At 40.8% G+C, this 24530-nt stretch overlaps 1 protein-coding gene across 6 annotated transcripts in view; it reads left to right on the top strand.

Moving 5' to 3' along the window:
* NCK2 (NCK adaptor protein 2) overlaps positions 1–24530 on the top strand; it is a 152604-nt gene that overhangs the window by 79508 nt on the left and 48566 nt on the right. For all 6 annotated transcript variants that reach the window (XM_038379985.1, XM_038379974.2, XM_043511432.1 and 3 more), the window contains one exon: positions 23018–23259. In XM_038379985.1, coding sequence (XP_038235913.1) covers positions 23034–23259 — 226 coding nt within the window. In that variant the 5' untranslated portion in view covers positions 23018–23033. The remainder of the gene's footprint in view (positions 1–23017; positions 23260–24530) is intronic.

Below are 24530 nucleotides of genomic sequence, written 5' to 3'. Positions count from 1 at the left end.
AGGTAGTGAGATTGGTTATCTTATCTCCTCCGATGACTGATAGCTTCCATAGTCTTGTCCTGCCCTGTCTCCTACTCTCCTCAGTTTCATCCCTGAGGTGGAACACGTTCATAATTCCAGAGGAACATAGACATCGGGAAATCCTTGGCATCAGTAAGCAGACTCTGAGATATTGAAGGTCAATTTCACAGAGGACCTTGAAAGTTAAGACTGCGACTTTAAACTTGCCCAGTATTAAGTGGAAAGCCAGTGTAGTGAGCGCAGCACTGAGATGATGTGCTTCAGCATTGATGCTGAAGAGAAAGTGAGCTATTGTGATCTGAAATAACTGAAGCTCTGCTAATGTTGTCAACTTATTTACCATTGTGGGATGCATATGCATCTCTCTGTGTTATATGGGCTGCATCAACACAATATATATACTATCTGTATGGCCCTAAGGATGTCATATGGGCCACAGCAGGCCGTGGATTGAGAACCACTAATCTACACAGACCCTAAATTTGCCTCTGTCTTGCCTGTGTTCAGCTTTAGCCAGCTGTTTTTCCTTCAGGTGCTGATCTCAGCCGTACATTAAGATAGACGAAGATAACAGATGTAAGTGAAATGTGGAACTGGATTTTGTCTGCATACACTGGCATTTTAGACCATGGCATGTCACAATTCCACCCCATCCACCCATGCTTCATATAGATGAGGATGTCCAAGCTGGAATAGAAGCTGTCTGTCTCTCCCCTAGCTGGATTAACTCTGTACTTTTAGCAATAGTAATTTTTGTCACTGAAGTCAGTAGATATATCTGTAAAATACACACAGAACCAGATCTGTGAGTAACAGTGCTATTTTATATTATAGCTTTTCCAACTGTAATCACATTTGAAGTAAAAACGAACAAAATCTGGATAAAAAATAGTTCAGAGATTTCTATCTGGATAAAAAATAGTTCAGAGATTTCTAAATTCAGATTTTATAAAACAGAGTCCATAATATGGTAAATAAACAATGCCCATAAATAAGTACTGAAAGCAGTAATCTGTGCAGGATACTAGTCCTCTCACTGTTCAAACTTTGTGGCATTGTAATGAGAAAACATTTCAAGAGAGAGCCATGCATTTTGTCCATTATATGGTTAAGCTGTAGAATGTTCTGGATCTCCTTTAGCAATGTAGTTAACATTCTGCGTTCACTGAGCAGTTCACAGAAGTCAGATAATTTTTTGTCAGTTTTCCAGATACCTTTAATTTTACCTAAATCATCTCTAGGTGGGAAAAAGATGTGTTCTTTTAAAGTACGCTGAATTCTCAAGACTGATTTCAAGTGTAAAAATACAATTAGGCAGGCCAAAAGAGAATTTGAAGAGCAATTAGATAGAAAAACAGAAAAACTAACATCAAAACTTAAGTACCTCAGATGCAGGAAGCCTGCCAAACAACTAGTGAGGCCACTAGATGATCAAGGTATTAAAGAAGTGCTCAGGGAAGAAAGTAACACAATGTTAGGACCCATTAGAAAAGGGATAGATAAAAGGACAGAAAATATCCTAATGCCATTATATAAATCCCCCAATTATATAAATTATATATGGGGGGTACACCCCACCTTGGACACTGCATGTAGTTTGGTCATCCTGTCTCAAAAAAGAAACGTTAGAATTGGGAAAAGTACAGAGAAGGGAAACAAATTGATTAAGGGTATGGAACAGCTTCCGTAGGAGGAGAGATTAAAAAGACTGGGACTGTTCAGCTTGGAAGAGAGAAGATGGGGGAGGGAGATGATAGAGGTCTGTAAAATCATGAATGGTATGAAGAAAGTGAATAAGGACGTGTTATTTACCCCTTCACGTGACACACAAATCAGGGGTCACCGAATGACAGAGGCAACATGGGGGGATGGGACATGGAGTCGTATGTGTCCCCCCCACAATTTCTGCCAGGGTTTACACCAAAACGTCAGAACCATCTAGTGAGGAATGCTGCACTTATTCCCTTTGCCTTGCCCAGGAGCTGCCTCTAACCTGTGTCTTTGCAGAGCTCGTTCTTCTCTCCACCCCACTCCCCCTCCCTGCTGCTGGAAGCAGCTCCCCTTCCCACCTGCACAGTGCCAAAAGGCAGCTAATGCCTCTTGGCTGCTGCTGGCCACTAACATAACCCAGCTGCTTCCTGTCTCCTGGCTGCAGTGTGGGCTGGATGGGATTAAGGAGGCATTTTGCACTAGGGCCCTAGGGAACCTGCAGAGGTTGCTGGGATCTGACAGAGAGGAGAAGGAGGTGGTGATATTGAACCCCAGCACCGGGAGAATGCAGTGACAGGTCCAGTGCAGCCTGGCTCCTTTCCTTTCCTGCCAGTGGCACCAATGCCATCCTGGGCTGCCAGTGCTGCCTGCCATTCCACAGAAAGCAGCAGCCAGGTAGGGTGGCCTCCTGCATGTGCTTCTAGCTGTGGGGGCTGAGGGGCACAGACAGGCATGGGGCTCAGCCCCCTCTGGACAGCCCAAGCTATCTGGGGAGGAGCGAAGGGTGCTTAGAGCTAAGGGGGGCCATTCTGGGCAGTCTCAGTGCAGCGTGGATGGTCTCCGAGGCTGGCTCACAGGGCATGTCTCCCTAGAGCAGTGATTAGCTTGCCCTGCTCATGCAGTGTTTCTCTTTGGGTCTCAAAGTGCTTTACAAGCTTCAGTGCACCACTGGGAAGGAGGTGGGGATCCCCCATTATAGAGCGGTGGATGCCTTGCATTTAACCTCATGCAGCTGTGCGGACGTGTGTGTGTGCGTGGGCTGCACCTGCAGCCCTGAGAACTGGGCCCAGCTGTCTTGTTCAAGCTCACAGAATCATTCACGGAGCCAGGAATAGACCCTGCAGCTAAAGGCCAGGAGCCTGTGGCCAAAGGTGGGGCTGGCCAGGGGGGCCAGGAGCTGGCAGGTGCTAGGAAGCTGCTCTGCATTGCACTGAAGAAGGTGCAGTGACTGTGAGGCCATGCTGCAGCCCATGAAGCCCCTTCTCCCCCCGCCCCCCCAATCAACAGTTATGCATTGTCTCTGCCAAGTGAAATTAATAGGTAACAGGTTTAGGTTTTGCACAATGCACGGTTAACCTATGGAACTTGTTGCCAGAGGATGTTGTGAAGGCCAAAATATAATGGGGGTGAAAGAAGAATTAGATATGTTCATGGAGGATAGGTCCATTAGTGGCAATTAGCTGTGATGGTTGGGGATGCAACCCCATGCTCTGGGTGTCCCTAAACATCTGACTGCTGGAAGCTGGGAAATGGATGACAGAGTGGATAGGGTGCCTTGTTCTGGTCATTTCCACTGAAGCATCTGGCGTTGGCCACTGTTGGAAGATCGGTTACTGGGCTAGATGGACCTTTGGTCGGACTCAGTGGGATCATTCTTATATTCTTCGTTCTACATTCGGGATCATATACAGACAGTGAGGGATGCTTCTTTTAAAAATATTCATCTTCCTTTAGTAGTGATTCCTGTTCAGTTATGTGCATGACACTATTACTAATATGCACTTTTAGTTAGGTTTGGGGCTGTATGTGTAGTAAGCCACATTTTTTCTTACATTTCTTTATTTATAATCTTTTTGAGTCAGTCTTAGTATGAACTTGCTTAGAGCAATGGTTTTCAGACTTTTTTTCTGGGGACCCAGTTGAAGAAAATTATTGATGCCCACGACCCAATGGAGCTGGGGATGAGGGGTTTGGGGTATGTGAGGGGCTCAGGGCTGGGGCAGAGAGTTGGGGTGCAGGGGGTGAGGGCTGCAGGGTGGGGCTGGGAATGAGGGGTTCAAGGTGTGGGAGGAGCTCTGGGCAGGGGCGGGGGGTTGGTGTGCGGGTGGGGTCTGGTTGAGGATGCAGGCTCTGGGGTGGGGCCAGGGATGAGGGGTTTGGGGTGCAGGAAGGGGTTCCGGGTTGGGGGGGGGGGCTCAGGGCTGAGGCAGGGGTCTTCAGATTGCCTTATTTTTTTCCTGCAACTTTCTTGGTCACACCACTGGTCAATTAAAGAACCATGGTGTGAAACTTGAATGGTAGTTACCTGGAATTCAGTATCCATATTCCCCTCTGTCTTCACTTGACATTAGATTTTTAAACTTGTCCCTCTCACAGTCCTAGCTCTGACCTCTCCCTCCTCCTCCTCCTCCTTTGTGGCCCAGTAGACATGCCTTTGAGCCTGTTAGGGCTGAGGTTTGTGAGAGAGTATGCTTTCAGTCTCCTTTCTAAGTCTATTCTATATGTTTTGATTTTATATATTATTTGAAGCTTTGTTCTGAGGTAGTTATGGGGCAGTTTGAATTTCCTAGGACTTTGGAGACAAGAGAGCAACAGCTTAGATTCCTTAATCATGCAAACATTTTTGCTTTGAGGCAGGAAATTCTGAGATGTGGGGCAGAGCTTGGGTAGAGCACCACTGTGATATCTCCTGTCTAATCTGTGAGCCTACCATGGAATTAGTAAACTCAAGAAAAAGATCCAATACATTCTATGTACCTTAATTAAAATATGCACCCAAGAACAGCTGTATATCTCTGACATTCGTAGGCTGAATTATATATTAGGCTCTTTATACTGTGATTATGCCACCCCCAAAATTGTCTAATCATTATCCAATTTGTAAAGTATCTCACATACCTTTTCTTCATAATCTAAGATTCAAGGTTTTTAAAACTGGAGGGCGGGGGTGAACTCCAGTCCCTACGGTGAAAAAGATGCTCACTTTTCAAAAGGTGAACTAACAACCTAAAACAATAGTTCAGAGAGAAGTGTTATATCCATTCCTCAGTTGTTAACTCTGAAGTATAATGATGTATGTGTTTGTCAGTCTGCAAATGCCATTTTGATTGTAACATGTTCTGTGCCTTCCCTTTGCTTTTTAATCTTCATATTGATCTGAGCTGTCAAGGTGGTGTCAGCATTGATTGTGTCCACTGATAAAGAGCTAACAATGGAGAGCCATTAACTTGATTAATTAATTAATCTAGTCATTAACTTGGATGGTCTTGCATCCAGATGGAAGCACCCCAGAACAACAAGCTGCTGCTGTGCAGGAAAACCAGTTTAACTAGTCTGGTCTGTAAGTGAGCTTTAATCAAACAGCAAATCACCTGAAGCCACTGAAGCTACTTTCACATGAGAGAAGGGGTTGAAACTTTATAAAAAGGGAGGCCGTCTCACTGGCCATTTGAAGAAGATACCAGGGCTTCTTCAGAATCCAAAGGACTCACAGAGCGCTGAGGACACTGGAGAAAGGGTTTTGTGTGCAGGGGTTTTGTTGTTTTCTGTAGATATGTTGTATATCTTTTGTGTTTTGTCTGTGAGTAAATATTTAGAAATTTCTTTGCAAAGTCTGTATCCCCCTTGTTTTTTCACATACTCTCTGAAGAGTGAACCACTAATCCATAGGGTTTTTAGCTTCGGTGGAACTCTGGAAAGCATGCAGTTGCTACTGGGGTGGGCTTAGCACTGTTTTCAGGGCCTAGCCAGTTGAATTGTGGAGTCGTATATCTCATGAAGGGATGCTGGATACAAGATCTGTATCCGAAGAATGTGTCTAGAAGACCAGAGCTTGAAATAACTTGATGTTGTCCTGAACCAGCCAGCCTTAAGAGCATGTGGGATCCAAGTTTGGGTCTACTACAGTGGCCTGGGGCGACTCCATGAGGGGAGGGGAGGGGATGGAGCTCAAGCAGTATTTTAGTAGTTTATATAAATGTCAACATTAACTATTGTACTGCTGATAATTTTAGAATAAACATCTAGTTAATATGCTAATTTATTAAAATAATGGCAGATATTGGGGTGGGTACAATGCGGAGCTAGTTGCAGTGGTGCATGGAAAACAAGAAATTCAACCCCCCAATTCACCCCTTAATTTAAGTCACCTCCACCCTTACCCGAAAGAGGAAGGAAAATGGGAGATGCATCCTCTCAAGTATAGAAGCCTTCACTGCCTGCTGGGTGCCAAAAACAAAACAAACAAAAAAACCCAACCACACAAAATGCAGTCCAGGTGTTTCTGAGTATCAAAAACCCCAACTGCTCAGTTGTGAAAACCTCCAGTTCCGTGGCTGACAACTTATACAATGCAGTTACACATCGCAGTGCAAAAATTGGTGGCACACTGAAACTCTGTGGACAAAATAAATGAATTAAATCTAATATAAATTTTAATAACATAAGTTGTATTGTAATGAGTGTGCTGGGCAGGGGACAGGAGAGAGAGAGAGAAAGAGAGAGTACTTTCTGGTATGGTGCTGCACAATTCTGCAGTACCTTTTGCATAGTATATGTCTAGTGTACTGCATATGTCCATATGGACAGCTTATGTCTGTTTCACTATATATACACACACACACACAGTTGTAATTATAATTGTACAGTGCAGAAGGGCTATGATCTGCATTAAAGTAAACTAACCTTATAAAATGAACCGAACAGAGCCAAGTTCGCTAATTTTTTTTTATTGCTTTTCCAATTTTATATCAGTTAAAGACTGTTAAACCACTAGTAGGGTACAAAACAAACTTAATTTCTGTGCTCTAATGGAGCTACAAAGAAATTCGTTGTCTCAAAAGTAGAACTGAGGTTTCCTGTTTGCAGTTGTTTTGTAACACAGGATGCGAGTACTATAGGGAGGCTGTAGTTGCACTAGAGATTTTGGTATCAGATATATTGCAGTGTTGGAGAGAAAAGCAGGTAATGGTTACAGTTGTCATAAAGCATCTGTTTAAAAAACAAAACCACTAGCAACAATACTATGAAAAGCAATTGAAAATCATCAAAGAAGAAACAATGTCTGAAATAGTTTTTCTGGTAGCATTAAATAGAATATCTTTAGATGGCCTGAGTCTCAGATGATCAGTAATTGTGATGACAAATCCAGAAGAGAAAATTAAGATGTCAGTGATTAATATCAGTTATGTGGTAGAAAAAATTATCTTCACATGCTTTTTACTGAGCCAAGCACATAAAAAGTGAGGGAACATGTCTCAAAACACAAAGGCTAGTACAAGTAAGTTTTAAAAAAGAAAAAAAAAACAACTTTCTGTAATATAAACTGTCTTGTAATGAATAAGAAAATGATTGGATATGTATAGATTAATAGATTTTTAAGTCCAGAAGGTGATCTAGATACATTAGAAGCAAGAGGAAGAACGACGACGGGTAGGCCCATTATTCAATGGGGTGGTGGTGGTGGGGGGAGATGGAAATGGCAGAAGTGCTTAATGACTTCTTTGTTTTGGTTTTCACCAAGAACGGTGGTGGTAAGTGGACGTCTAACATAGTGAATGCCAGTGAAAATGAGGAAGGATCAGAGGCTAAAATAGGGAAAGAACAAGTTAAAAATTACTTAAACAGGTTAGATGTCTTCAAGTCACCAGGGCCTGATGAAATTAATCCTAGAATACTCAAGGAGCTGGCTGAGGAGATATCTGAGCCATTAGCAATTATCTTTGAAAAGTCATGGAAGACTGGAGAGATTCCAGAAGACTGGAAAAGGGCAAATAGAGTGCCAATCTATAAAAAGGGAAATAAGGACAACCTGGGGAATTACAGACCACTCAGCTTAACTTCTGTACCTCAAAAGATAATGGAGCAAATAATTAAGCAATCCATTTGCAAACATCTCAAAGATAATAAGGTGATAAGTAACCGTCAGTATGGACTTGTCAAGAACAAATCTTGTCAGACCAACCTGATAGCTTTCTTTGACAGGGTAACAAGCCTTGTGGATAGGGGGAAAGTGGGAGACTTGGTATATCTTGACTTTAGTAAAGATACTGTCTCGCATGACCTCATAAACAAACTAGGGAAATGCAACCTCGATGGAGCTACTATAAGGTGGGCGCATAACTGGTTGGAAAACCATTCCCAGAGCGTATCAGTGGTTCATAGTCATGCTGGAAGCTCATAAAGGGTGGGGTCCTGCAGTGATCGGTTCTGTTCAATATCTTATCAGTGATTTAGATAATGGCATAGAGAATACACTTACAAAGTTGGCAGACGATACCAAGCTAGGAGGGGTTGCAAGTGCTTTGGAGGATAGGATTAAAATTCAAAATGATCTGGACAAACTGGAGAAATGGTCTGAGGTAAATAGGATGAAATTCAATAAGGACAAATGCAAAGTACTCGACTTAGGAAGAAACAGTCAGTTGCACACATACAAAATGGGAAATATTGCCTAGGAAGGAATACTGAAGAAAGGGATCTGGGGCTAATAGTGGACCACAAGCTTAATACGAGTCAACAGTGTAACACTGTTGCAAAAAAAGTGAACATCATTCAGGGATGTGTTAGCAGGAGTGTTGTAAGCAAGACACGAGAAGTAATTCTTCTGCTCTACTCCTATTCGCTGAGTAGGCCTCAACTGGAATACTGTGTCCAGTTTTGGGCTCCACATTTCAGGAAGAAGTGGACAAATTGGAGAAAGTCTAGAGAAGAGCAACAAAAATTATTAAAGGTCTAGAAAACATGATCTGTGAGGGAAGATTGAAAAAATTGGGTTTGTTTAGTCTGGAAAAGAGAAGACTGAGAGAGGACATAACAGTTTTCAAGTACATAAAAGGTTGTTACGAGGAGGAAGAAAAATTGTTCTTAACCTCTGAGGATAGTACAAGAAACAATGGGCTTAAATTGCAGCAAGGGAGGTTTAGGTTGGACATTAGGAAAAACTTCCTAACTGTCAGGGTGGTTAAGCACTGGAATAAATTGCCTAGAGAAGTTGTGGAATCTCCTTCATTGGAGCTTTTTAGGAGCAGGTTACACAAACACCCGTCAGGGATGGTCTAGATAGTACTTAGTCCTGCCATGAGTGCAGGGAACTGGACTAGATGACCTCTCGAGGTCCCTTCCAGTCATATGATTCTGATCATTTAGTCTGACCTGCTGCATTGCACAGCCAAGGAACTTCATCCAGTAATCGCCACATCAAGCCCATAATTTCTGTTTCAGCTATAGCATAACTTTAGAAAGATATCTAGTCTTCATTTAAAGACGTAAAGTGATGGAGAATCCAGGACGTCCCTAGGTAAGTTTTTTCCAATGGTTAATTAATCTCATAGTTTAAGAAAAAGAAATTGCAACTTATTTCTAGACTGCCTATCTCATTTGTGTCACTGCATTCAAAGATAACGGTCCCCCATCTTGAGAGTGTGCATTCTTTGTTCATAGATGTATGTATGATCTTGCATATTGGCTGAATTAAAATGCATATTGTTCAAATGAACTCATCTTGAGTCAGCTTGTACCACTGACCTGTCGGCATCATAACTTAACCTCTCCACTTATCTTTGTGTCATCTGCTAATTTTACCAGTTATTTTATATTTTCTTCCAGATTATTGATTAAGATATTGAATAGCAGGAACGCACTAGAAACTTTCATGTTAAATATCTATTCCTAATTTACAGTTAATTTTTGTGATCTATCACTTAACCAGTTTTTAATCCATTTACTATGGGCTACAATGATTTTTGTCTCGTGCAAATTTTGTAAAATCAGAAAGTCCATGTAGGACTAAGTCAAACATCTTAAGAAAGTCCTGTATGTCAGCACACTTGCCTTTATCAATCAGATTTGTGATGTCATCAAAAAAATCAGGATGATCTGACAAGGCCAAGTTTTCATAGAACAATATTACTAGGCATTAATTAGGTTATCATCCTTTAAATCTTCACTGATTATGTCCAGTATCAGCCTTTCCATAATTCTACCAGGGATCGATATCATGTTAATCATCATCCTATAACCGAGGCCATCCTGTTTACCATTTTTAAATATTGGCATGACATTAATTTTTCCATAGTCCTCTGGAATTTGCCCAGTGTTCAAAGATTTATTAAAAATCAACATGAATGACTCAGAGAGCAACTTGGTGAATTCTTTTAGTACTTGTGGGGTGAAAGTTATGTGGTCCTTCAGATTTAAAAATGCTTCACTATAGCAGTTGCCATTTAACATCCCTCCATAGTTACTGATGAACTAGGAAATATTTCATTATCACTGTAGGATAAGAATATATAATTCTGTTTCTTTCCAAATATAGAATATAAGTATTTCTTCAATACTTCTGCCTTTTACTACATCATCATCAACATTTTTACCTATCTAGTATTGGACCTATACCATTGCTAGAATTTCATTTCCCCCCAATATATTTAAAAAAAATCCTTCTTATTGTCCTTAACCCTACTAGCCATAGATTATTCATTCATATTTCCTAGCCTCCTTTTTATTCATGTTTTTACCTCCTCTCTTAACTAGTATGTTGAACCAAAGAAGTCTCTTTTCATGATTGGGGAATTGTATTGTGTGAGTGGCTTTTTTTCTGAGGGGAGCGGGAAGGGAGAGGGCATCTAGTAAAGCATTTTTAATGGCTAGTTGTTCAAATTTTTATGTTTAAAATTTTCCTGATATTCAGTTTTGCTCATGATTGTTTTCTGCTTTGGAAAATTAGCCTTTTTAAAGCTCCAACTGTATATATTACTGGCTGGGACTATATTCTATTTGCACATTTCAAATGGAATTAGTTCATTGTTTGCACCTAGCCAACTACGGTTTTTAATTCAGTGATCGGTTCATCTTTATCCATCAGAAGAAGGTCTAATACGGAGTTGGTTGCAGTACTTCTTGTGCTTGAAAGTTATCATTCATTTTTAGGAAGTCCAGGGATGTTTTGCTAGTGACAGCATGAGACCTCCAGCAAATGTCCCTCAGGTGAAATCCCTCATAATAACACAATTTTTGTTTCTTCACATTATAGATGGAAGTTTAAGGAACTGTTCATCCTGGTCCCTCATATGAGTTGTTGTTTATAGCAGACCCCCACCATCTTGTAATTTTGTCAGTTATTACAATAATAAGCATTCCAGGTCCTGTCTTTCTGAACGGTCAGTAATTCTAAAGCAGGTAATGCCATCTTTGATGTAGAGTCCCACCCCTAGGCCCAACCTATTCTCTCTCTTTTTCCTAAATAGGTATTTCCATGGCTTTAATGGTCTAGTCATGTGAATATGTTGTTAGATGTTCACATCTCAATTCTTTCACTTAAAACTTAAGTCTCAAGTTTTGAGCAGACTCCATTCACAAAAGCTCTGAATTTGATGCTCTCATATGATTGTTGTTTTAGTGCATTTGTTTTACTTACTTATTTATCCCTTCAAGATATCTTTGTTACATCAAGAATTAATGCCTGAAGGACAAAAGTTCCTTAATTGTAAGTGGAAAATGGAAAAAATGTACTGTATTGTCTATACTCTTACTTGGATATTTATCCTAAGTAATCATCATTCATCGTGTCAGAATCTTGATTCCCAGTTAATTACTTTGGTAAGCTAGTGTTCTGCCCATTTTATTAGAGAACATATTGTACCCAGTAGAATTGAATACACCGTGGCTTAGGGCATTGTTTTATTGCAGAAATTCTCAAACTTATTAATAGTGTAGACTCATGAAGACTCTCTTATAGACCACCTGTGCGTCCACTTGTAATTGCATATCTCTTCGGCCACTACAGTAATTCATTATAATTGCATGGTAGGAATATGGGAACATAGAAATTGCCCTACTTCAGAGAAAGATATAAAACTCTCGTAAGAGACAATTACATAATTCCCTGCTAGTAGGGAAAAATCTTCCTAATTCTAGACTGTAAGTAGTTGGTTTATATCCTGGAGCATGAGCATTTATATCAATTATACATTTTTAACCTGTTCACTATAACTCTGTTGGGCTTCATCTTGCAATGTGATGAGGACTCCAACTATAGTTCATCAGTGTACTTTAACACACGCTTAACTCTAAGGCCATTGATGTCAAAGAGACTACATACACATTGCATAAAGTGTTGAAGTGTTTCACTGAATCAAGGTCACAGTGTCCAGCACCTTGCAGGTTTGAGTCCATTATCCACAGAAGCGTTCTTGTAATATGAGAAAAGGTAAATAGGACTGCTTGATTTACCTTAACAATTGGTTTGCATATTCTAAAAAATCCCTTTTTATTAGTCTGCCCTCTAAACTAAATAATCCTGATATCTTTTCAATATCTCTTCATATAGAATTCCCCCCCCCCCCCATGCTTCTAATAATTTTCATTGCTAGTGCTCTTTTTATTTTTGCTGTATCAATTTTGAGATGGGGTGACTAGGACTGTACACAATGTTCAAGTTCAGGATATACCATCCTTCTTATATAATGACCAAATTTTTATATTTTATCAGTATAAAATAGCTATTGTTATCAATAGCTTTGATCCTGTTTTTACACATCTTAACTTTTTTGTGCTTTTGGGGGGGAGGTGGATGGGGGGGAGGGGAGACCAGTTTGCCATTTAGAAGATGTTAGGTTGACCACAGTAATATCTGGGTCTTTTGCTGAACAGTTACAGTTAATGTAGAACTCAATGTGCAGGAGTCATTTTGGAGCTTTCTTGCCAGTGTGTATTACCTTGCACTTGTCTTCACTGAATTTCGTCTCTCTTTGTGCTGTATAATCATCAAGTTTTGTCAGGTCCCACAATTGTCCCTTTCAGTAGTTTCTCATCTTAACTAATCTAAATTTTGTGACATCTGCAAATTTTGTTGTATTGTTTGAAAATTGTTCACCTACTTTTTCAGACTATTGATAAATGTGCTTGTACAGGTTGTGCTTTGTAATGAAGAGCCTTAAAACCTTTAGAAGCAGCCAGAAAAGAGGGTTATAATGGAACCTGTCATCTATCTGTTGAGCACTAGCAAGGAATGAGAACTAGTGGTGTAGTTTTAAAGCACAGGACAAAGAGTCAGATAGTCTGGGCTCTGTCACTGAGTCATTGTTCCCTTAGGCAGGTCACTTCAGATCTCTGAACTTCGGCATCCACGTCTGTAAAACTTAGTTGATAAATTTGCAGATGTGTGTTGGATAATAAAGTACTTTGAGATCTTTTTGTATAAATTGCTATAGAAGTATCCTTGTTTGTTTGTTTGTGCTTCACTGATTAAAACTGGTTTTGTTCTGTGAAATGAAGACTTTAGATCTGCTTTTTTCTTTTATGTCAGTTTTTTTTATTGATAACCGTAGGTATTTGACAAGAACCTCTGATACTGTTGTTTTTTTAAATAACTACAGCTGCATGAAATATTGTATTTTTTTAACAAGTTTTTATATGAATTCTTCAAGTTTCTGTTCATGTGGGGTTTCACCCTTTGAGTTTTGTATTCAAGTGAACCTTAAAACTGAGACAAACTCAGAATCATCTGAAGAGGTACACGAATTTTTTCCTTATTTTATGTCAAAAACTGTAAATATACACTGGCTGAATTTCCCTTTGTGTGTGTGTGGTTCAATACTTGAGAGAATTAGATTCAGGTAATAAATCAGCTCTTTAGATACTCTTCCTAATGGGAGTAAGACTGCACCATGAGCACAGCTGCTTAATATGACAGAGAGTGTTGTGGAGAGAATGATTTTGCCATCTAGCATTTGCATGAAGTTTCACCCACCTGCTGTGGGTCATGAAGGAGTAACTGAGTGGGCACCTAACATGTGTATATTGAGATGAGTAGGCCTTTAACAACACATGATGGAGTACTAGGGGAATGATTGGTTTCAGTTTTCTGGAGTGGCATGCTCAGATTGTTTGAGAAATGCTGCCCTAATCAGCATAGTCCTAATTGCTCTCAAATGTCAGATTTTATTTTCCAAGCATAACTATAAATAACTGTAGTAACACACTCTGTGAATGTATATGTATATTTTTGTAACACATAAGAGCCTCCATATCAGTTAAGTACTGTACCTATGGTGTTAGTAGGGAAATTAAGACCCAGATGTCTTGAAATTTATCCAGTTTACAAAACAGACAATGTTTTTTGCTAGTTGAATCCTTCACTTTTTACTAATAGTTTCTTTTATGTGTCCCAAGAAGATGAACAAAACTTCAAACAGTAATGTAAACCATTTTTCACTCAATTCTTACCAAATGAAGATGCATCCCTAGTTTTATAGTTGTGAAAAGAAAAAAATCAAGCTTACTTTTTTCTCAGCAGGTCTCTAAAGATCACCCTTACTCCGAGTTTTTACTACCCTCTTTAGCCTGGTCAACTTCAGTCTTTCTATTGCAAAGTAAAGCATCCTTAATATTCACATGGTGAGAAATGGCTAAATTCCATGAATAAATTGACAGCTGTGTTTGCAATTATTTTTTTAGTTAAATAAGCATTTCCAAACGTGTGCTTCATTGAAGTCTTCTAGAAAGTGAGTTCATTTGACACACCCACCCATCGGTACATCAACCAACCATAAGGGGATCAGGGGCCAGATTCTTTACTTTGATCCGGCCCCTTTGTGTTGCTTTGGCAGTATGAAGAGGCCAGAAAGCAGTTGTCCCAGCCAGTGTTCCCTCTAATTTTTCCCACACATGTGCAGAATGAATTTTATGTGCATCAGTATGGTAGTGATGTGTGACACCATGGCAGCTCCGGGACTTGGCCTGCAGGATTGGCGCCCCTCCCCTGGCCAGTTGGGCTCCCTGAGCATGGCCATGCAGCTTACAGGGAACTTAGGTCCCAGCCAAAGATTTTTCTGGTGTGAGGGAGTCTCATTAACATTGCTGTTGGACTCTTTTGCACTTGACTGGATTGTTTAAAAATATATAATGTACATAGCAGATTTTCAAAGGACACTGATGCTTTGGATGGATGTTTAATTCCCTTGAAACTTTGCTTGTTGGGTTCTCCCCCATGTGCAACCTCCCCAACTTACTTATTTCATTTATAGTCTGTTATATAGCACCTCTCAGTATAATATGTGAATACCTCACATACATTTATAGAAGTACCACCTTCTTCGAGTGATGGTCCCTATTGTATTCCACTGAGGGTAAGTCTGCTCAAAGCCGGAGCTTTTGAAAGAATAGTGTCCATCAGTCTGCACATGTGCCCTTGCACTACCTCATGGTTTCGTCTGAGGTGATAAAGGGCAGGGCGGACTGCTCACGTCTCCAGTTCCTTCTCATCGCATGCAAAGTCCAAGTCGGAGCTCCAGCTATCTTCTCGTCCTTGATATATTTTGCTGAAAATCATTGTATTTCTCACTTAGCTCAGTATTTTTAAGTCTTATGCTATTTCTGAAAGAATTTGTGGGATTTCTTGTTTCTGAAAGTTCTACAGGTTCTCTGGACTGGAGACATTGCTCCTACAGTTCCTCTTCTGCTAAGCACTTTCTTGTTTAAAATAAAACACTTCCTTGGGTTTTGGTTTTGGTTTAAATTTCCAAACGGATGCCACTTTGGCGTTTTTCTTCTCTCCCTCCCCCCAGAACCCTGGTCTGGGTACTGGAGTATGTAGAAGAGGCCAGAATTCAAGGTCTGCTCTTCTTGTCCTTGCTTATTCTCCCTCAATGACTTCCCCCCAACGAGCCTCTTCTGTTTGGGGGAAGCCTACCCTACTTCCAGGTGCACATTCTGCGTCTCCTTCTCTGCCCATACGTGGGAAGGCAGAGTCTTCCGTTTAAAAAAGCACTTCCTGGAGGTCACTGAGGGGCCACAGTTAGACTCTGGCTGGGGGATCCCCCCGTACATCAACCAGAATAATCCAAGAATGCACCTCTTGCTGTGGAGACACAGTCCAACTCCGCTGGTGCCAGTGCTATGGATCCCACATTGGGGCATAGCCATGAGCCACGGAAGCATGCATGGAAGTATGGCAATACGTCTTGCTCCAAGCCCAAGAGAGGACTACTGATCAAGAAGGGCATTTCCAGGGCTCACAAAAGCAATAAGAAATCTCGATGTTTGCCAGATGCATTGGTCCACAGTTCAGACCCACGAAGCTTGCAACCAACACAGTCAGTGTCTGGGGCACTGTGGGTACCGATGCAAGTGACTTTACTGACTGCAGCACCAGCTGCAATTTCAGTCACCTGGACTTCAAGTAGACTCAGCACTAATACAGAACTGCTCGAGCAGTTTGTGCTGTAACTGGGACAGTCTCCACAGGCACAGGTACCACATCCTACAGTGAAATCTCAGTCCCCATCATCGGATTTGCTGCCAGCGGGACGTGTCCATATGGTACCACACTCTCCGTCCACACAGCCAGCGTTGTCGGAATCTAATTCCTTCTCAGAAGCAGAGGGAAGTGGTCACTCCATTTAAGCTGCCACCCCTTCTCCAGAGGCAAAGCCATCATAAAGTCCAGCTGACTCCGTGACAAAACCCTCTCTTCTCACAAATGAGGACATTAGTATCCGGCCCCTTGGCATCACAAATACAACAGCAGGATCAGCCAGGGTTGGCCATATTGGAACCCATGGGCCCAATATTCACCATCAGTACCATCCTGTTCAGTACAGGGGGAATCCCCAGTGCCGATACTCTGCCTCTCACCGAGAAGACACTCAGAACTGGGATTGGATGATGCCCTGATCAGCCTATACCTGTTGGTACCAGCAGAGCTGGAAGGATCCTGATCATTGTCCCTGAACAAGCCCAGGGCGTCAATACCCTGCTCGCTAACAGACAATTATCACCAATTTCAGGAGCTGCTGCGTAGAATAGCCCACACTCTTGAAATACCACTAGAGGAGGTGCCGGATAAATAGTGTCACATATTAGACATTTTACATTCATCAGTACCAACTAGAGTAGCCTTACCAAGCAACGAGTACATTTCCAACTGACACAAACAGTGTGGCATACCCCTGCCACATGTGTTCCCACCTCAAAAAGGGTAGAGAAATGGTATTATGTCCAAACTAAGCAGTCTGAATTCCTATTCTCCTACTCTCGCCTAACTCCCTAGTTCTTCAGGCTGCTACGGAGCAAAGGGAACAGCAGCATCCACTCTCCACTCCACCTGATAAAGAGGGTAATAGATTGGACCTTATGGGCCAAAAAATCTTCTCTTCAGCTGGACTGCAATTCCAGATCTTGAGCTATTTGGCCTCAATCGCCAAATATGATTTCTTACATTATGAGCAGATGCCCAAGTTCCTTGACATGTGGCCTAAACAAGATCATACTGAAGTCTGGATGCTCTAAAGGAAGGCAAATTACTTGCAAGGTCTATACTTCAGGCAGCAGTTGATGCTACAGATACATCCTTGCATACTTTGGCCACTGAAATCATCATAAGGAGGGAATCTTGGCTGCACTCCAAGTTTCCCTAGGGAAGTTCAAAACTCAACTGAAGATCTTCCCTTTAATAAATCACACCTTTTCAGTCAAAAGACAGACGAGTCTCTACACTCACTAAAGGACACCAGGGCCACATTATGGACCTTAGGTATATTTTACGTTGGCATTAAAACGCAAGTATTATCGTCCATCTTCCACACTTTGTTACAGAACCTCTCAATTCTACCACCTCTGAGCCCCCACAGAAGCAGGATAAAACCCACAGAGCCCACCCACCTGTCACTCCATTGCATCCCTTCACACATCAGCCTCAGTCGGCTCATAAACGGTATTTCTGACCACCACTAGAGAGCCATCAGCCACTTCACAACCCAACACCTCAATCCACTGTCCCAGTTGGGGGGCCTCCTCCAACTCTTCTTGCCAATCTGGAACTTGATCACAACAGACAAGTGGGTCCTCAATGTCATTTGACACAGCTACACCACTGAATTTATGGCACTGCCTCTACAATATTCCTCACCCAGACTCTACCCCGGGAACCACTCCCACAACAGTACCATTGTTCTGGAGGCGGACTTCCTTATACCGAGAGGGGTGGTGAAGCCAATCCCCAAGCATCTACAGGGCATAGGGTGTACTCTAATTATTTCTTGGTTACCAAGAAAAAGGGAGAATGGAAGCCAATTCTAGACCTCACACACCTCAGTCGGTATATCCACTAACCAAAGTTCCATGTGGTCACGCTGCTGGCAGTCATTCCCTCCTATGGGCAGCGGGTGAAGCGGGAGCGGCTAGCTCCCCATCCTGCCTCTTCTGCCTATGGCCCTGCCCATACTCCACATCCACTCGCCCCCCACCCCACCATTCGTTGCATACGCCCCATCTCTCCTTCCTCTCTCCTCCTCGCTCAGCCCCCACACCACCGCTCGCCATGTGCATCCCTCCTCTCCTTTCCCCCTCCTCCCTGCTCAGCGCCCCTGCACCACATGTGTTCCTCCACTCCTTTCTCCCCTCCTCACTCAGCCCCCGCCGTTGCTCGCCATTTGTGTCCCTCCCCTCCTTCCCCGCTGCCAAGTTACTGGTAAGTAACCTCCCTCTCTCAGCTCCCTTGTGAGGTACAAATGGGAATATCAAGACAAACACTAAAAACCTGCCTCTACTGAAGTCATTGGCAAAAATCTTGTTTTCAGTGGGGACAAGATTTCACTCAGAGAGACTGACTTGCTTAAATACAGTGTGTTGCAGAGATTAAGAGTTTATCTACACTAGAAATTCTGCAGCAACACAGTTACAGCACAACAGCTGCATCACTGTTTCACTTCAACGTAGAAACTATCTATGCCGATGGGAACGGTTCTCCCATCAGCATATGTAATCCACCTCCCCAAGAGCGCTTTCTACACTGGGACTTAACTTGTCTTAACTACGTTGCTCAGGGATGTGGATTTTTTGGGTCGCTCTAATTTTCTAGTGTAGATCAGCCCTAAGAGAATCCAGATTTCCTTATTCCCAGTTTAGTGACATAGACTACGGATGTTATTGTGGTTAACTTTAGTTCCTCATCCCAGTCTATCAAACGTTTGTAATAATTAAACTTATGAATGTAGAAGTGCCACTTGTGTTCTCTTTAACCCTTTCTGAAAAGTGCAGCTCCTCTTTCTTCTTCTAAAACTAATTTTCCACTTTTTTGTGCCCCCCAGTAGTGCAGTTTTATATCTTTTTGTGCGGTATTCCTTTTCCCTGCCTCTTCTTTTTCACCTATATAAATCCAGTTCAACAAGATTTTTAAGCACATGCTTAACTTCAAGTGCATGAGTAGTTCCATTGACTTCAGTGGGACTACTCACTCACTCAAAGTTAGGTACAAGCTTAAATATCTTGTTGAATCATGTCATATGTGGGCAAGTCATTATAGTGGTTGTAGGCTTGCCTTCCCTGCATTTTTATAAAACCATATAGTGCAATGGTCTCATTCTGAACATGACTTGATATTTTGGCCAATTCTACATTAGGACAGCTACCTTTTTTTAACATCTAATGCCAGATCCTGGACCATGGTTTCCTTCCTCTTTCACTGTTCTGATAGCACAAAAAGGTCAAAACTGCCCTAACAAGGCTGCTGGGAACTCCCTGATTTAGAGGAATCCCTTGGTAATGTTTTAGAGTTGTCAGTGTCATCTTTACATTTGCTCTTCCCCCGGACCTAAGGTGCATTCCTGGGTGTGGCCAGATGGCAAGAGGGAACCTTTGTATCTAAAGAGAATCTAGATCAGTTCTTAGGCTGCTCTAAATTATGCAGTGAGCCAGTTCAGTCCTCTGGTCATCCCCACAAAGAGAGGAATAAAAAATTTAACTGCCCTCTACCAGGCTCCCCAATGCACGTACACGCTGTGTCCTGTGTTCACCACTGCTCGCCTAGATCCAGGAATCTACTCCATAGCATTTAATATGGTAGACCACTGTTTCTTAAGACAACCGTTATCACAAAAAAGCAAGGTTCACACAGCTGCCTCTCCTATATCAGTGAGAGCGCAAGGCTGCTGTTCTTGACACCTGATGTCAAATGTGGCAAATCTCAGTAAAGAGAATCTTTGTCTTAACATTTTTTGTTTATATAAAAGACTTACAATCTTTCAGTTTGGTGACTAATTTGATTTTAACCTTCCTTTAGGTGTGAGCTAATCTCTACCAAACCCCCAAACCTCATAATTGCTGCTCTTCTGCACAACCATACCGTCAATTAACCTCACTAGTAGCATATTAGTAACTTCCTTTATGTTCTGCATATCCACTGGAGTAGTGAGAATTGACTGTCCCAATTCACAATAGCTGAAAATAAAATAAACCAATCTAAACTGGAGAGATTGTATTGACAGCACCAACAACTGGAATGGGATCGACTACAATCTCCCTACGGCTCCATCACGTTATTGATCTGTGAAGTGTTTGTCCATTTTATATGAACTAAAGGCAGAGATGTCAGTTTATTAGGAGCTTGTTTCAAAAGCTCAAAAATGTACTATGTCATTATCAAAGCGGTAAAATTATTTTAAAAATTCAGTTTTCAAAGGATCTTAATACCACCTATTCCTTATTCTTCCTCCAGCAGGCTGCAGCTATTGTGAATTGTAAAGACCCCACTTATTGTCTGTAATTAATTGTTTAAAGTTTCAAAACCCTTTCTTAAATTCATTAAAAATAATTATCTATATAGACTCATGTTCAAACCATCTCATCTCTAGCTGGGGATTACAGTGGACGAGAAGCTGGATATGAGTGAGCAGTCTGCCCTTGTTGCCAAAAAGGCTAATGGCATATTGGGCTGCAGTAGTAGGAGCATTGCCAGCAGATCGAGGGAAGTGATTATTCCCCTCTATTCGGCACTGGTGAGGCCACCCCTGGAGTATTGCGTCCAGTTTTGATCCCCCCACTACAGATGGGATGTGGACAAATTGGAGAGAGTCCAGCACATGATTTACGAGGAAAGGCTGAGAGAACTGGGGTTATTTAGTCTGCAGAAGAGAAGAGTGGTGTGGGGGGGATTTGATAGCAGCCTTCGTTTACGTGAAGGGGGGTTCCAAAGAGGATAGAGCTTGGCTATTCTCAGTGGTGGCAGATGACAGAACAAGAAGCAATGGTCTCAGGTTGGATATTCAGAAATACTATTTCACTAGGAGAGTGGTGAAGCATTGGCATGGGTTACCTAAGGAGGTGGTGGAATCTCCATTCTTAGAGGTTTTTAAGGCCCAGCTTGACAAAGCCCTGGCTGGGATGATTTATTTGGGGTTGGTCCTGCTTCAAGCAGGGGATTAAACTAGATGACCTCCTGAGGTCTCTTCCAACCCTAATATTGTATGATTCTAGCTGCTGCATGCTGCTCTGTGTCCTGTGCTCCGCCAATTGGGAAATGAGGATGTAGACAAACCTCTGAACTCTTTCAGTATTTCAGAAAAAAATTGATGCCATGGCTTCCATGTTTGCTACAAATATTTGTCCTGTCCATTGTTTTCAGGTGAGAGTTAGCTTACTTTTTCTTTTTTAGTTGGAAGAATGGATCAGCAGTATCCAATACCTGGACAACCATAACTCAGTTCTGTAATGGCATCATGCTATAATCATATAGTCATCATTAGGACATCTTAGTGTTTGTGGTCTCTAATTAAGTTATTTGATTTTTAAAGATATATTTGTCTTTTCATACTTCCCCTTCATTTTGTCACAACAGCTCTGAGTTTGCACAGCTTGTACTGTAGGTAGGTACTGCACAAGTTGGATCTGGAAATGAAGACCACCATTAACATGAAACCCCCAAAATAGTATTTTTGCAATCACTTTTCAAAATTAGCCTCAATTCAAATATTATAATTTGCTGAGTAGAAAAGACCAAAATAATTGCTTTTACTACCTTACAGTCACATAAGAGCTCTTAAAATAGTTTGTAACACGTTACAATTGTAATAGTGTACTGGTAAAAGCAAGGTACTAAAGGCAAATAATATAAAGAAAATGTGCTCAGAGTTTAGAATTGAAATGTTTCAGAGTAGCAGCCGTGTTATTCTGTATTCGCAAAAAGAAAAGGAGTACTTGAATTGAAATGTATTTTTAAAAACTGTTTCTACCAGATTGTAACACATTTGTGATATCCACACATTTGACTTTAAGCTTTCAAAAACAGCTACTGTACTAACCCTGAAAGATCAAAAAGCTGATGCTGTTTAATATAGAAATCTCATGTGTTACTTTTCAGTCAAAGATCACCAAGGAGTTGCTGAAGGGATGAAATAAGTCAGACTCTTATTATTTATTTTAAATGTTACTGTATTTATTATCTCTTGAAATGTATGCTTTGCAGGCTTTTTAAATTATTTTTTTAAAAAAGCTCCTTGCTTTTTAGGGCTAAATTGTTCCTAGACCTTACTCAGCCATGATGTGAGTAAAGGGGAGTAAGGCTTCCCCTGCTCAACTGAGTAACAGCTATTCAGATTACAGCTCCAGTCATACGTGAACAGAAGGAGCTACTCACCCAGACTTGTCAAACCTCATGAATAAGTGGGCAGAGAGTGGTGGGGGGCAAATGAGCTGTGTGTTCTCCCTACTTGCTGACTCTCTCCTCTGACATCTCCTGCCATGCCACTCAAGGGAACAAAAAGGAAGAAGGGCTTCTAAGATGGCATAGCTATATTCTATCCCTTACCCGGATCATTGAACAAGGGCTCAAAAAGCAGTAAAGTATTTAAAATGATACAGACTAGAAGAACATAACTATTTTCACTGCTGTGAAGTACAAATTCATTATGTAATTAATTAGACCCAAAATGTCACATCTTCCTCTTTTTTTAAAAAAAGCCCACACTCTTCTTTTTAAACCTAAGTATTTTGAATGTATATGGAATGTGTTAGAATGAAGGTCATTATAGAATGATGTAATGTAGAAAGTGTGATAATGAGGATGGAAAGGAAAAATCTTTTTTGGACTGTACTACTAGTTTTCTCATTAAAAACAGTATCTTAAAGAACGTAGAAACAATTTTATAATTGTGTGTTTAGAGACTAAATGTGTTATATATGTTAAGTTTAGAAACTTTTGTAGCTATTCTTGTAGTATAATAACATTATATAATATTCCAGAAGAAGAAAGTTAAACACATGCTATGACTAGAATTTATTCCCAGGATATCCTAATTTAGTGAGAAAATAAAATAAAGATATTAGTTTTAAGAAAGATCAGTTTGATTATTGTATTGTTTGGCAAACCAAAAAGGGATGATTTTTTTCATTTTTTTCTGTATATGCCTGTTTTTTTCCCAAAGGAGTGTAAGTTGACACACTTTCATGTTGAAATAATGGAGGGGAGTACAAGCAGGGTGTCTTAATGAATTTCTCCACTGTTTTGTGACAGAGGGACTCCATGAAAGATGACAGAAGAAGTTATTGTTATAGCAAAGTGGGATTACACTGCACAACAGGACCAAGAACTTGACATCAAAAAGAATGAGCGTCTTTGGCTGCTGGATGATTCCAAAACATGGTGGAGGGTAAGAAACGCGGCCAACAAAACGGGATATGTGCCATCAAATTACGTGGAGCGAAAGAACAGCTTGAAGAAAGGCTCCCTGGTTAAAAATCTAAAAGACACATTGGGTAAGTCTGACGGTACTTTTGCTGGGGTCTGATGGAACCGGTGACTTTTAAATTAGGGTGTTAAAAACTAATTTGTCTTAGAAAAATTAATGCTCTGGGGGATTTTGTAGTTCTCATATTGAGGGGTAGTGAGGAAAGTTTCAGAAAAAAATATTTGATTGATGTTGTCAGTAAAGATTTCACTCACGTCCGTGTGAAGGTTAAATAAAGCAAGAAACATTTTTTTATTTTCATTCAGATGCCACATGTTCATAGTGGTAGCGCTTGATTTTTTTCATTAACTTAAGAGCATTTTCTAACTCTTCTATTCTCAAAGTCCAAGTGGAAGCATGGAATTGAATATCAGAATATTTCAGCCATTATCTGTATCTGCCCATCAGTTCCTCACAAGAATGCATTAGCCACATAAAGAAAAGTAAAGGAGTACTTGTGGCACCTTAGAGACTAACAAATTTATTAGAGCATAAGCTTTCGTGAGCTACAGCTCACTTCATCGGATGCATTAAATTAAATGCATTAAATGCATCCGATGAAGTGAGCTGTAGCTCACGAAAGCTTATACTCTAATAAATTTGTTAGTCTCTAAGGTGCCACAAGTACTCCTTTTCTTTTTGCGAATACAGACTAACACGGCTGCTACTCTGAAACCTGTCATAAAGAAAAGTATAAATGCTTACATTTTTAAGAAGTTAGGTTGTGTTTTGGGGAGGTGTATTTGGAAATCAGGTAATACATTGTGTGCACATGGTTAATCTTTTCATCACTAAATTCTTCGCTTTCATTTGCAAAATACACCAGATACGTGACTCTTGTAGATTGAATAAGAAACCATTCTGAATTGGATTAAGTACAATACTGTAAATCTTGAAAGGGTTTTACTGTGCTTTTTCAGAATTTGGTTTCTCATTTCTGTAATGTCTTTCACTGATGTTTGGTAATTATGACTTTTTTTCCTTAATTGAACTCTTAAGTGCCTATAGCTGTAGATAAAAAGGCTGGATAAGTAGCCAAATGGTACCAGTGATTCTTGCTGTTATAAATATAGTGATGTTTTGGATGTAATGATTAAAATGGAAACAATTATAGAGCTACAGCTGTGTGGGAAACTTTGACAAAAACAGGAGAAAAAATGATTTAATTGAAATTCATATGTAAAGTTTTTGAGTTTTCAGCAGGAAAAAACTCATATTTGGGGCTGAAAACTGTCAACTGCAAACCAAAAATTTCAATTTGGAAATGCTAGCCTGGTGCTTCATGGGAGTTCTAGTTCA

Source organism: Dermochelys coriacea, chromosome 1 (genome assembly GCF_009764565.3).
Source record: "Dermochelys coriacea isolate rDerCor1 chromosome 1, rDerCor1.pri.v4, whole genome shotgun sequence".
Lineage (NCBI taxonomy): Eukaryota > Metazoa > Chordata > Testudines > Dermochelyidae > Dermochelys > Dermochelys coriacea.
Note: the sequence above shows the minus strand (reverse complement) of the source record. Positions and strands in the feature narration are given on the sequence as shown.